The following is a 14224-nucleotide window of genomic DNA, read 5'->3' on the forward strand; positions in this document are numbered from 1 at the left end:
CTCAACAAAAATCATAAAGGCAAAAGTGAAAAGGAAAGGCATTTAAATATATAATTAAAAGGATTTTTTTAAAATGACAGTTTCTCATTTATATGCCCCATTTCATTACATTAGCTCTTATCGCTCAAATAATTTGAGTAAGAAAAGAATTTTTTTCATTACATTTCTTTTGAGAGTGGAAACCTCATATTGCTTTTGAAATTCTACTTGTATATATGTAGGGTACGGGACAATTAACTAGGAACCTGTGGACTGGGAATGCTTTATTACACTGCAGACCCATCCACTAAAACAAAAAAGCGGGCTCTCTGAATTTACAAAGTTCCTCTTCATCTTCCTGAACAACAGAAAAGCTTTCCACTGACGAAATGCTGGAAAAAGTAGTGTTCAGGGCTCTGTGGAAAAGACACAGTCCTGCTGACAAGCAAAATGTACTTAACTATCAGACTCAGCACTTGTCTTTCAAATACAGTGGTAGCCTCCCCAGTCACTAGTCTATGAGCACTAGTTCATCACAAAATGCTAAATGTTAGAATAATGATCCTACATTTATAAAGAGCCTTTCATTTCCAAGGAGCCTAAAATTATGACAAATGCAAGCAATTCCACTGACTTTTATGGGACTACTACTGTGGGTAAAGATTACACACACAAGTAAAGATTTGCAGGACCCAATACCTAATTAGTGCGCACACTGCATGAAGAATCATCATCAAATCTGTCAGAAAACCACTCAGCAACTGTTTAGCAGTACAGAGCAAAACTACACTAGAGTTTAGGACATGCAGCGAAAAATCTATTTCTCAGTTGGAACAGCAAGGGAATTTCAGTAGGCAGAATGTTATGACCTATGCTGGTATGTTGCCAGGAAACTGGAATTAAAACCTATTCCCATGACTAGGGCTTGACAAATTCTGGAAAACCCTACTCACCAGACAAAACAGGGACTTGCCACTCTCCCCCCCAAAAAGTGTTTTTTTAATAGCATAAATTCCTAATAAGAATAAGAACAGTAATTACTAATAAGTTATTAATAAATTATCTTATAAGCCTCTACCTTTTCCCTCTGCTGCCATGTCTCCTCCCCTTGCTCCATTAGCTCCCCTGGTGCCTGCTGCCCCTCACCTTCCCCTGCTGTCCTGACTCCTACCCTTCTCACTGCCCTCAGCCTTCCTGAGTCCTGCCCCCCTCCACCAGCCCTTCTCTCCCCCCTGTGCCCACTCCTCCAGTAGCCCCACTCTGATCAGATCCTCGTCCCCTCTCCTGACACCTCCCTCGACACACCTGCCCTGCCTTTCTCCTCTAGTGATGGTCCCTCCCCTGCAGGTGACTGTCCTTCTGCTTCACCCCCAGAATCCCTCTGCACCTGCATCCTTCTGGTGCCCCCCCTTCCCTCACTGCCCCTGCCCCCTTTGCTCTCTTTTTCCCTGATGCCCACCCCCTCACCACCCTCTGCCCCCATTCCTCTCATGCCCCTGGGCCCTCACTCATTACTTGCTCCATCCCTGCCTTCCTCATGCCCCCCCCTTCTTTCTAGCCTTCTCCCAGCACCTCCCCTGCCCCCTCTAGCCCCCAGTGCCCTTACTCTCTCCTCTCCCGGCATCACCCTGTCTCCCCTGACACTGACACCTCCCCTCCCGCCCTTTACCTCACTGTCTGCACTTGGCCCCCTGGGATTTGTCTCTCCTACACCCCGTCCCTTGATGCCTTCCCCTATCATCATCATCTTCTTCTCCTGACCTCCTCCCCTCCCCTCAGCACAAGCCCCTTCCCCATATTTTTCCCCTCCCCTCCCCACAGTGTAGTCCAGCCCCTTCCCCTCCCCCAGTGCCAGCTCTAGGTTTTTTACTGCCCCAAGCAAAACATTTTTGGCTCTCCTCCCCCCCTTTTTTTGTTGTCTTTTACACATTTGCATTTTGCAATGGGGTTTTTTTTTTTTTTTGGTTTGTTTTCATTTTTGTCCAGGCATTTTAGCCTTATACATAGCAAATAGAATTTTCATTTGTTTTTTTCCATAAAGGCAAAGGCGCTTCAAGCGAGCTCCCCTTTCACTCCCTGCTGGATTACAACAGCCTTTTCCCTGGCCTGTCCAGCCCCTCCCTATGGACAAGTACCCCTCACTCCCGACTCACAGGGGAAACAGGATGCAGGGACAGCACAGAGCCAGAGGGGTGCAGGGAACAGTGGGGGGGTACACGGGTGGCGTGGGGAAAGGGCGGCACGGGACAGGTGCAGTGAGCTGGGTGGTCGGCCTGGAGCAGTCTCTCACTGGCAAAGGGGTTGGGGCCATGGCAGGACTGGAACTGGCAGGGTGGGGCCTGGCTGCGCCGCAGTCAGCTCCTGGGGCTACGCAGCCAGAGCCGAACTGCTGCGGCCCTTTAAAATCAGCGGGGCCATGTCACACCAGCGTCCTGGCGTCTGCCAGCATCCGCCTCTGGCCCCGCCTCCTTGCACCAGAGCTGCACACAGGCAGCCCAACGCGGAGAATGACTGTGCCTTCCCCTTCCCGGCGGCGCTCCGCTCCTCCGCCAGCGGATCGGATAGGGCCACGCCGGCCGTAGTGCGGGCTTTGGCCAGCCCGTCACAACTGCCCACCGGGCCAGTCCGCCCCTGCATTCTCCAACTGATAAAATCTACTCGCCACAGGCGAGTGCATTTGTCGAGCCCTGCCCATGACAAATCCACTTAAAGTCTGATAGAATTTAAGCTAATAGAAAGGAAACATTATTATCTATAAAATTTGCAGGATGACATCCCTGCTACACAACACTATTTGTTGGTTTAAAGCAGAGCTACTCAACACATGGCCCGTGGGCCACATACGGCCTGTAGCCCATTTATTTGCGGCCCAAGGTGCAGTTTGGGTTTATGCAGGGCTCAATACATGACCCATGTGGGAGCCAAAACAAAAAAGTAGTCAATATAATGGTCTTCTGTTGATATGCGTTTTAGTAGTTAAATTCCTGGACTGTCATTGCTCATTAAAAGTGCTGTCATATGAGTGCAAATCAGGTAAATATTGCATTTTATTAATATCAGCAGAACTGACTTAAATGGGGTCTGCGTGTTGTGTAGTCTAGTCTTAATCTTTGTATTCATGGCCGTCAGTGTGAAAGAAGCTGTTTGCATATATCTGCATATATATTTGCATGTATGTGCAACCACACTTAAGTTGCGGCCCTCAGCATGTGCTGAGAGTATCATTGTGGCCCCCGGAGCTTCCAAAGTTGAGTAGCCCTGGTTGAAAGCATACCATTCTCTGAAATTCTATAGAATTTTTCCATAACGGAAAATGACTTGTGCTCTACATCTACTCATAAAATGGGTAACTCCAGGAACATCACATTGGGGAATTGGTTCTAGTACAGATTCAGGGAGAAAAAATGCAACCTACTGAAACACTAGTATCTTGCTTCACTACCTATGCATTTGCTTTTAGAAGCTTCCCATCCACATACCAAACAGCCTGACTCTCCTTATCTGGTGATGTCAGACAGTTGCACAGGACACGATGTTATGGCCTCAGGCTATATCCTATATTCTGAGTATTATTTCATTGATAGTCACATTTTCCAACAAGTCCTTTTTTCTTTCTTCATATTACTGGGAATTACCTTAAAAAAAATCTCCCACATAATGTCTTCACACAGTGCTGCTTACCTCTTTTGATGAAAGCAACAGGGTCTGAACTGGCTCAAAATTTGGAAAAAGCTGTATTTCTTCAATAATATGCACTCCATTTTCATAACTAATAGCTTTGTGCAGGGCTCCTTTATCTGAAACAACCAAGCAATATACACTTTAGTAAGAACCTCAACGAAGGACAGTGTGTGAAATGTGTTTGCTATAACTTGCATCAATGATCTTCACTAGAAGACTTCATGCATGATAATACTTTATCTTCCATCAGACAGTATTGAAGTACACTGTAAATATGAACAAATCAGGCCCCATGACAGCCAACTAACATCAGTATTTCAATCTTCATTTTACCAAGAGAGGAAATAATGCACAAACAGGTTAATGGCCAGAGTGGCAGAACTTCTGTTGATTTTAACAGCAGAAGGATGAAACAGAACACTGAAAAATGTTTTCTTCCTGTGGAAATTCTTGACTTTTAGGGAAAAAATACCCAAATCTGAAAATTGTATTTGGGGAGGGTGAAAGGCAATGGAAAAAAATCAGAAGTTTTTAGACAAGTAGACATTCCCCCCAAAAATGTTTAGTCAAAAACTCAATTTTTCATAAACAAAATTAAAGTTTACAATGGAAAATTTTCAACCAACCATAGGATTAAATCCTAAACAACTTGCTCAGGGTCACACTTAGTAACCAAGTCCACAACTAAATGTAAGAAGCTGAACCCAGAACCCAGACCTTTTCCTGTCCAACTCACATGCTTTCATTTTAAATCATATTCCTTCTAGCACAGTGGTCCCCAACACGGTGCCCGCATTTGTGTACGCCTGCCAAGTGCTTGGGACTGGCCTAGCCCTGGGCACGTGGCACATGGGGAGCGCCGCAGATTGGCCACCCGCGCTCTGAGCACGTGGCGCATGGGAGGAGTGCCGGCCCCGGGCACGTGGCACTTGGAGGGGGCGCCGGCCCCGGGCACGCGGCGCTTGGGGGGGTGGGAGAGCGCTGGCCCCGGGCGTGCGGCGCTTGGGGGGGGCACTGGCCCCGGGCGCACGGCTATGGGGGGGCCCTGCCCCTGGGCACGCAGCTATGGGGGGGGCCCACCCTCTGGCACTCGGCGGGTGAATGACCACGCCCCGTAAATGGTTGGGGACCACTGTTCTAGCATATCCATCCCTATGATTTAGCCATTAGACCAGACTAAAAGAACCATGCCTTAGAAAACTTTTGGCAGTTAACCATCATAACTGTTCTATAAAATCTATGGTACAATTTTGCTGGAAGCATTTAATTGACAATATTTTAAATTTAAATAGCAATGTGAAAGCTATACATTTGATTTTTTTTAAAACTCCAGTGCAGCCCTTTAAATGTTCCGTTATTATGTTCTCTCACTTAAATCCTGGAACTTCAATGTTCAGTATGAAACACAAAATATTGCAAAACTTGTTAATACTTAGCACAAACTGTAATTTGAACAACTGAGCCAAACATAATTGCTGGACTTGTAACTGAGTTTGCCAGGATCATGTTATTGTACTGAGAAAGAAAAAATGTCCACGTAGCACAACTGTGGAAGAAAGTGTAGAAAATCTGAATGGAAAACAAAGGGAAAGAATTGATAACACCAACTGAACTGAGTCCATGCCAAAATATGCTCAGGCCAATTTGGCAACTAAGTGATGGTGTATTGTGCTAACAGCACAAAGGATTTTCTCATTTTAAAATTCTATTTTGTCCCAGAACGCCTAGAGTCTTGTTGAATATGATCCATGCCTCCCAGTTTTAAATCTCTGGAGTATCTATTTCTGTATTTTTAAAATTCCCATTCTCTACTGGTTTTTAACCTTAAATCACTTATCTTTATTACATGTGAACTAAGCCAATCTTCTTGTGTGGCATATTCATTTCCTAATTGGATTTGCTTCACTATTTTATTTTGTACCAGAGAAGGCAAGTTAATTAAAACTATTCATGAAAGTTTGGTTAGGTCAGGCAGATAGGGAGAAGGGAAGGACCCCTCTAAAATGGACATAGATCCAGATCTAACAGGGGAAGTTAAGCATTAAATGAGACACATTTTTATCATGACCAGGGCTCGACAAATCGCTGTTTCTTCTCGCCCATGGAGAGTAGATTTCAGCCGGTCACCTCGTTCAGCGGCAGCACGTGCATGCACAATGTGGGTCTTGTACATGCACAGTGCGGGGCTGGCAAGTAGATTTCACCGCCATTTGTCAAGCTCTGATCATGTCAATATGTATATAATATAAATATAATTTTTATTCTCCTGAAATTCAAATGTGGGGACATTTTGATTCAAGTAACTAATATGTACTTATAATATTTTGTAATTGTGATCTTTGCATCGAAGGTCAAAAGAGCTTAAATTAAATTAAATCAGTTTAAATTCAACAGAGCATGAAAATGCCCCAGGTGTGGGTCATAACTGATTCTAAGTTGCAGAAACCTATTAATATAACTGTGCCTTTATGGTGTGCCATTTTAAAGTCACCCTTTGCTAGCATTACAAAAAGGCTTTCCAGGGAAATTAACTGGAGGAAGGAAGAGGAGTGTCTCTCACAAGTCAAACATGAAACTACAAAAAAGTGAATTAACTCTGTAGCTTTCAGTAAAACATTCAGATTTCTGTAAATTATTCAACTACCCTTTCAGTTTCATAGGTTTACCAATGACCCTTTTTAAAATTAGAAATGCCAATTTTGTGATGAATACTGGACTACCAAAGCATTCCTTTTCGTCGTCGTTGGTTTTAAATTGGGAGTTTCCCCACTCTTTAAATTCATACTCTTAAAAGAAGATTGTCAAATGGCTAATCTTAGTCTTTTCAGTTATTTTGATGTTAGATTTAACAAACGTTTTCTTTTGACAGGTAGATGCCCTTCTACATATCTCCTCTAAAAGTGCATGAGCAGGCGGGACAGAACTTGGTACCTAAAGATAAAACTGTCTGTTGTTTCACATAGCAGTCACTGGAGACACCTGGGTAGAGGAGGAAGAAGAGAAATAGACCGGAACTTCCCCTACTCCTGACCCATTTGTATCTCTGCAGAGGCTGATCTCCTTCCTGCAGAGCTACCTGCTCCCCACCAGTTTCCATCTGCCATCAGGAAGACTTAGGGCTTGTTTGCTTCCTTGAGCTTCTTTCAATCCCTTCTCATACTGCTTGTGGAAGCAGGGACAAACAGAAGTACATTATAGGCGGCTGCTGCTAACTGAAACAGCAGTTGCCCAATATTACTGTTGTTGGCCTTTCCCCTCCTGCTGCTGATACAGGGATCTGCTTTGCACACACAAAAAAAGCTTAAGGAGATCAGTTTGGGAGACCCCAGCACATCTCCAGTTAAATTGTTTGTGGGGATTTTTTCTGTTTGTTTATTAAATGGACCAAGATTGGCCATTTAGTCATCCTGGCACATACTTTTTAAAAAGAGTGGACACTAATTGGTATGAAAGCATTGTAAGTGTTCATTCTGTTTGCTGACAGTACCTTTCACCATACTGTACTAACAGAGAATTAAAATAGTGTAATGCAAACTCACCTGTACCAATAAACATAACATCGTACACACTGCCATTGAGTGCTGAGACTCTGTCTACTACGATCTGTGTATACCTCACATCTCTTTTCATTAATCTGGGTCTGTCCCCGATCGGGGTCACTGAGTCATCCATCAGAGGGTGGTCTTTAACAAATTGTAGTGTTCTGTCTGGTAAATTTAAAGAACTCATGTAGTTTGCTGCTTTTGCCTCTTTGTTTATACACTGAGGGAAGAACAAAGAGATCGTTTGTTTTTTACCATATTGTACACTGTTGACAGCAGATACCCCTGCTTTTTTCCAAACATATGTTTTCAAAGTTATAAAACACTGTAGGAACATGGGCCCCATTGCATAGCCTAACTCCTCACATTGAATTCCCAGGTACACATGCATGCACTAAATAAAATAGAGAAATATTTCAAAAGATAGTTGTTTTAAAAAAGATCTTGACAACACAGTATGATTTGGGCCATCTTTGCGATGGGTCATGTATTTAGTGTATAACTTCCAAAAAGAATGCTTAATATATCTTTGAAAGAAGCTGCTTGGCTAAAGCTATGGAAGGATATCTGTAAATAATAAAACTCAAACATAACTGAACATACTTCTCAGCATTATTTTCAGGTGCATACTCATATTCTATAGCTTCCTAACTTGCAAAAAATTCGGTCTCAATTTGTAGAAGGATGAGTGAATAAATCGGTGAACATATCAGTATGTATAAAACCTCCATCCAGGTCTAAGCTACAGTCAATGTACCATGTTAGTAAAATTAACTAATATGAAAGCAGAAAAAGAGAATGGTAAAGACCAATCATATAAACACTAATTACTGCGAGTAGAGCTTTCGAGTGAGCAATCAGATGACACAAAACAAAGGATTGCAGGATGATGCACACAGTGTCTTTCTATTGATCTATAATACCTTTTACATCATCATCATTTACTGTACCAATTTAATTATAAGACAATTCAAAAATTGAAAAATGAACATTGACTATGAAGATAGTGATCTAAACCAACTCTGTACTATTAAAAAAAAAACACTTGGTAGCTAGATACAAAACATAAAGATCAGGTGGCAATACAACAGTGAGTAAAAGAAAAGGTATCTGCATCAGGACACATATATTAACCGAAGTTAATATTTTCTACCATTTTTCCTGAATTTTTATAGTTTTTTTTTTCCTTAGGTGGAAGAGAAAAGGAACTGCTGTCATTCTGAGTTTATTCAAACTTACAGCTCCAGGTCGAGGATTAGGTATCTCCCCATTGTATCGGACCCACTTTGTATGAGACTGTTCGACCGTGGCACTTTGCATATACTTTCCTTTGGAGAAAACCTCTTCTACAGTAGATAAGCTATAAGCACACACTGCAGAGAGTCCTACATTATTCCTAAAATTAAACAATGGAAAACGTTAGCATTTTACTGCGGGGTGGTAAACCAACTGAGATTTACATTTCTGGGACAAGTTTAAATGATACTCACAGTTGTGGGGTAAAAACTCCATAAATCACTGGTTCCTGCAGACTTGGGGACTTCAGAATAAAAACATCATTGATGATGTTGAAAATTAAATTCTTATCGGGTGTTGTACAGATCAATCTGGCTTTGAGAAAGGAGGTCCATTTTTTCTGCAAAGTTCTTAATCCTCCTTGGTCCCTCTTTCAGAGGGGTTGAGGGAAAAAGAAGAAAAACATAAGGCATATTTTCTTTCTTAAATAAAGGGTCAACATTTATAATGTCTATTGGTTCTGGTATGTATTTTCTAAAATGTAAACTGAATAGTCACAAATAATTTTTTAAATATAATGCACAGAAAACAATTAAAAGATGCAACAACAAACTTAACAATGCTGACGAGATTTTTGGATATAAGAAGTCTTCTAATGACTTCAGTGGTTTCTTTCAGCACATAAATTAGTGTTAGGGGGCCAAATGCTAATTTCAGTTAGGTTGTGCAGATCTGTAGTAGCTTTGCTGAAGTCTCAGTACAGATTTTCTGGAGGGAAGATGAGACATATGAAAGGCTCAAAGAACTGTATTAAAACAACAGGCAGTAAATTGAGCCGAGCATAGAGCTTTAAAAAACCTACACAATATTTCATTATTATAACTGTTCTTATATAAGAGAGAATATTGTGTCTATTTTGTGATTACTTCAAAATGTTATTAACTTAAGATAGTCTGGCAAACATAAATGTATTGTTTAATTCAAAAGGCTCAATCCTGAAATTAGGATAAGTACCATGAATAAGAATTTGCAGGATTTAGACCTTAACAAGTAAGATCATTCCAACTACCTAGACTGTATTTCCAGAAATAAAATTAGTTGTGCAGTGACTACAAGAAGTTTCACAATATTCTGGATCTCTAACCTGAGTTGTGCTATTAATCTTTAAAAGCTGGTTTCTTAAATCAAAATATTTGCCAGAAATTCTTGCGTCTTATTCAAGGCTTCTATACAGACTATTGTGCAAAATGTATTAGTTCCAAAAGGCAATCAAGTACTTTTTCCCCTCTTTTTAAGATTGCACTTGAATACATATGCACTATCTGCAACTGAATCCAAATAGATAGTTAAAAAGCTATTCCAAATTTTATAGTACTTTCACCTTTAAGCATTGATAAACTATCAACAGACAAAAGAGCATACCTACAAGAACAAAGTAAATTTGCCTCAAGCAGCTGGAATATAGACGCTTCAAAGGAAACATTTGTTACCGGTGCTTAAATTAAATTAAAATAATGTAACCAACATTAAAACAATAAAGTAGAAAACACTTTAACCTTAAGAAAAATGTTTTTGCAATTTTGATTAAATCAATACAAATACAAAATCTTTTGCTGGAATGTATAATGAGCATTTTCTATTCCATTAGAAAATTTTCATGTCAGCTCTAACAAGCAGAGAATCAACTCAGCCTGTAATAGCCAGGTTTAAACACATTCAGTGTGACAGAATCAGGTTGCTGGTGACTGTTTTCTTTAAGGCTCTGACACCTGTCCATTTAAGTGCCACCTGTCACACCACAGAAAAGAAACTAACCATCTCTATGTAAAAAAGTCTTATATCATCATCATCATCACTTTTCCAGCTGGGACATATGCTGAAATCTTACTCTCTTCAGTCGGGGGGGGAGCTAAAAAAAGTATTTGTTCTCACAAACAGTAAGAGGTTCTCTGAGTAACTATGTTTAGATACAGAGGGCTCATATGAATATTTCATTTGCTAAGAATAGATCTGGACACTTCCTAAATGCTATGGATAAAACACAATATGAAACATTTTTCATATATTGCAGATGTTGTCTAGATATTGGTTAAAGTCAATTATTAAATTGTCCCCCACCTTGCACACTCTACTTATTCTTGGAATCATCAACTTCCCAAGAAATTCATATTCCACAGACATCTCGGTGAAAAAGAAGTACACTTTGTCGTCATCTCCCTCGGTGCTGTTCTGATCTGCTCTCACCACATCAGCAAAAACAAAACTGGGCTCTACAGATACAAATAAAAAGATGCATTCTACATTGTTATTTTTTCATTATTCTGGGGTTCTCGAGGGCCATCTTTTCTTCCAAACACCATGTTGTGGACAACTCCTCCAGCTAGAAGGCCTAGAAGTAGCTTCTTCTTGAGACCATCAATTCCTTCTAGGACACCGCTGCTGGAGAGCACAGCAGTGTGGAATATTTACATTGAGACAAACAGCATGGAATGGAGCTATAGGTTTGCAATCTGATGATTTCATAGGCCCACACCTAATAGATTGACAAGCATGATCTGAGGATGTTTGCTTATTTGATCATCTATCTAGTCAACCTTCCTGACTAGCTTCCACCTCCTCTGCCAACAATTGCTGGGACTGGCTGGAAAAAATGCAAGTAAGAAGGGGAAAGTGGAGTACTGACGCTTCATGCTCCTTTGAGGTCTGTGTTAACTAAATGTGAACCAAAAATCAAAGCTGTAGGGGTTGGTCAGCTTCCATTTCTTGAAAATCCTTTCATAAATTCAACCATATTTGCACTCCACCAAATCCACTCACAAATCCATCTGGCTTGGAGCAGAGGTCCAAACTAAGGATGTTAAATATTGATTAAATTATTAGTTGAGTAGTCGATGAAATTTCCATCGACTACTTGAATAATCGATAGGCACTTCTGCATTCCTCCTTTGAAATGCCCCCAGCGGGGGCTCTTGTGCATTTCAAAGTTGGAACTCTGTGTGCAGGCCGGGGTCAGCTGGAAGTTCCCCTGACTCTGGGCTCCACACAGACACTTCCACTTTGAAATGTGGAAGATCCCCCTGCTGGGGCTCTCGTGCATTTCAAAGGAGGAATGCGGAAGTGCCTATCGACTAGCTGATGGAAACAATCAACTACTCGACTAGTAAATTAATATTTAACATCCTTAATTTGGACCTCCACTTCAAGCCAGATGGATTTGAGAGTTGGATTTTCCCCCTCCAGGGGCTCTTGTGTATTTCAAGGTGAAGCGCCCACATGGTACCTGGGATCAGTGGGGGACTCTATCTGATAGAGGCAGTGGGGGGTGGGGGGGGAGAGAGAAGAGAGGAAGCAACTAGTCGACTTGACTACCTGATAAAGCATTTGCTTATCGGATCATCAACTAGTCCTCAACATCCTTAGTTCAAAATCATTTTCTTGCCACTAGATCCTTGGGTACAAAGTGGAATGTGAAGAAATTTACTTAAGATTTAATTCAATTACAACTTCCAAAAGCAACTTAGTGTTTCCAAATTTCTTTTTAAAAAAACCAAACAGATGCAACTAACACATGAATGCTATTCTGTGTGCAATGAGCTGAAACACTACAAATGATAATGGTACTACAAAAAGCCCTACAAAGAAAAAGCAACAATGAACTGCAGTTTTCAACCAGAACCTGGATTTTTAACAGGACTGAATTTACACTCTGTAGACTTTGCCACTTCTCTCTTTTAACCTTCGTTTTTACAGAAGTTCAAAAACTTCTTTGAATACTCTCAAACCCCAATACATTTTCTAAATTAAAGAGGAAACTGAGCAACCTCATGCAGTCCTTAAACTGAACTTGAAAACATGCTGAAAGAAAGGTAAGGACACATTCTTCCTTATCACCTAATAGTCTGGCTTGTCATGACTAAGCAAGATAAAAAGAGACAGGATATACTGCACAGCTTCTGGATCATGTCTAAACTTGAATGCCCTACAGATGATTCAGAGTGAATGCCACAGAGACGCTAGAAATCTCAAACTAAGTGTTTCTCCCTCACAAGCACAAACAATTAAAAAACAATTTCTTCTAAAAGCAAAATATAGCAAGAAACAGCACCTCAGAACAATCACAAAATTGTTTTTTTCCCTTGAAATATATCCATAGACTTGCTCAGAGATCTGAACTTTCAGAAGGCCAAAAATACCCATTATCCTTTTATGGAACAGAAAAAGGTTTTAGTGAAGATATACAGAGCAATGTGAAGGAGTTAAAACTTTTAAAGGAAAAAAGCCTTCAGTAAAATAAATTAGTTCAATTGCTTTTGTGTGTACTCACCATTAAGCCAAGGTATTGCGTATTCTGTTCTCAGTGGGCTCTGATGAGAGTTTCTAAAAATAATGGGTTCACTCCCCAAGAAGTTATAAGAGGTTCCCGAATAAAGCTCTCCATCTTTCATATAAATAAAACAAAATAAATACTTCAAGCCATGCTACTGATTAAGTAACAAAAATGTACAGAAATATTTCAAGACAAGTTATCAAGAGAATATATAGTAATTTAAACTTCTCTTGAGGGAAGATGGCAAAAATGTCTATATTAAACTCAATATTTTTATGGCTTATGTTTCCCCTCTGATCTTCTTTAAAGATGATATGATGTTTTTATATCTAATTTGTTACTCTTCTAATACAACTTTAATGGCAGTTACCAGTATTGTTCCTGCAGTAACAGTGAACATATCTGCTTCTAAATTATTTATATTATAAATATAAATGAACCTACACTATGCCACTGAATTTTTAGAATGTACTAATTTCTTAGAAATTATTCAGGAAAAAAATTAGGGTTTTCCTCCCATAGCGAATCAGTTAATATTTTAAGGATTATATATAATACAGTGTGTTCCTTCCATTTCGTATTCATTTAAATTTCTCTTTCATGGATTTGCAATATCAATATACAAGCAAAAATGTCAATGGTTTCCCCAAACAAAGACTTAGTGTGGTTTAACATTCTGTTTGGAGAAAAAGGAAATATTCAGCCCACGTAATATTTCACCCGATAATTTAATGACACACAATTTTAAATTATTTACATTTATATACAGATTCTTCTGCAGTACAATTTTATTTCACTGACAATTTCATCAGATTATACGTGATGAAATGCATGGCGACAATCATGCGAATGAATGATTATAGCAATGGGTATCATTTTCTTGAAACTGATAATCAGTACAGGCAGTCCCCGCAGTTACGAACAGGGTTTGCTGCCCATCTCCCTGGTCTGCTGGAGACCAGCAGACCAGGGAGACGGGGAGCAAAGCTTCTGAGGACGCCGGCAGCGGGACAGCCGCGGCGCATCTGGGCTGTCCGCTGCCCGCGTGCTCCGTGACTTTGCTCCACGTCTCCCTGGTCTGCTGCAGCAACCCAGCAGCACCCCAGCTGCTCTGCCCCAGGCGTCCCCAAGACAGCCGCTGCTGAAACTGACCAGCGCTGACTACAGGAAGCCCGGGGCAGAGTTGCTCTGCCCCGGGCTTCCTGGAATCAGCCGCTGATCAGTTTCAGCGGCAGGTGACTTGGGGACGCCTGGGGTTCTTAAGTTGAATCTGTATGTAGGTCGGAACTGGCGTCCAGAATCAGCCTGTTGAAACTGATCAGAGGCTGATTCTAGGAAGCCTGGGGCAGAGCAACTCTGCCTCGGGCTTCCTGTAGTCAGCCGCTGGTCAGTTTCAGCAGCGGCTGAATCTGGATGCCAGTTCCGACTTAAATACAGATTCAACTTAAGAACAAACCTA

The 14224-nt window shown here is 41.0% G+C and overlaps 2 protein-coding genes across 8 annotated transcripts in view; one reads left to right on the plus strand and one right to left on the minus strand.

Moving 5' to 3' along the window:
• The window catches only part of SECISBP2 (SECIS binding protein 2), an 86779-nt gene extending 79580 nt beyond the window's left edge, over positions 1-7199 (plus strand). Inside the window, exon 19 of the mRNA XM_075931875.1 lies at positions 6530-7199. The gene's annotated coding sequence lies outside the window, so the exon portion shown is untranslated. The remainder of the gene's footprint in view (positions 1-6529) is intronic.
• The window catches only part of SEMA4D (semaphorin 4D), a 143695-nt gene that overhangs the window by 25178 nt on the left and 104293 nt on the right, over positions 1-14224 (minus strand). For all 7 annotated transcript variants that reach the window (XM_014577957.3, XM_014577956.2, XM_075931883.1 and 4 more), the window contains 6 exons: positions 12763-12876; positions 10557-10708; positions 8693-8868; positions 8442-8598; positions 7200-7422; positions 3661-3776 (listed from right to left, as the gene is read on the minus strand). In XM_014577957.3, the coding sequence (XP_014433443.2) occupies positions 3661-3776; positions 7200-7422; positions 8442-8598; positions 8693-8868; positions 10557-10708; positions 12763-12876 (938 nt within the window). The remainder of the gene's footprint in view (positions 1-3660; positions 3777-7199; positions 7423-8441; positions 8599-8692; positions 8869-10556; positions 10709-12762; positions 12877-14224) is intronic.

Source organism: Pelodiscus sinensis, chromosome 6 (genome assembly GCF_049634645.1).
Source record: "Pelodiscus sinensis isolate JC-2024 chromosome 6, ASM4963464v1, whole genome shotgun sequence".
Classification (NCBI taxonomy): Eukaryota; Metazoa; Chordata; order Testudines; family Trionychidae; genus Pelodiscus; species Pelodiscus sinensis.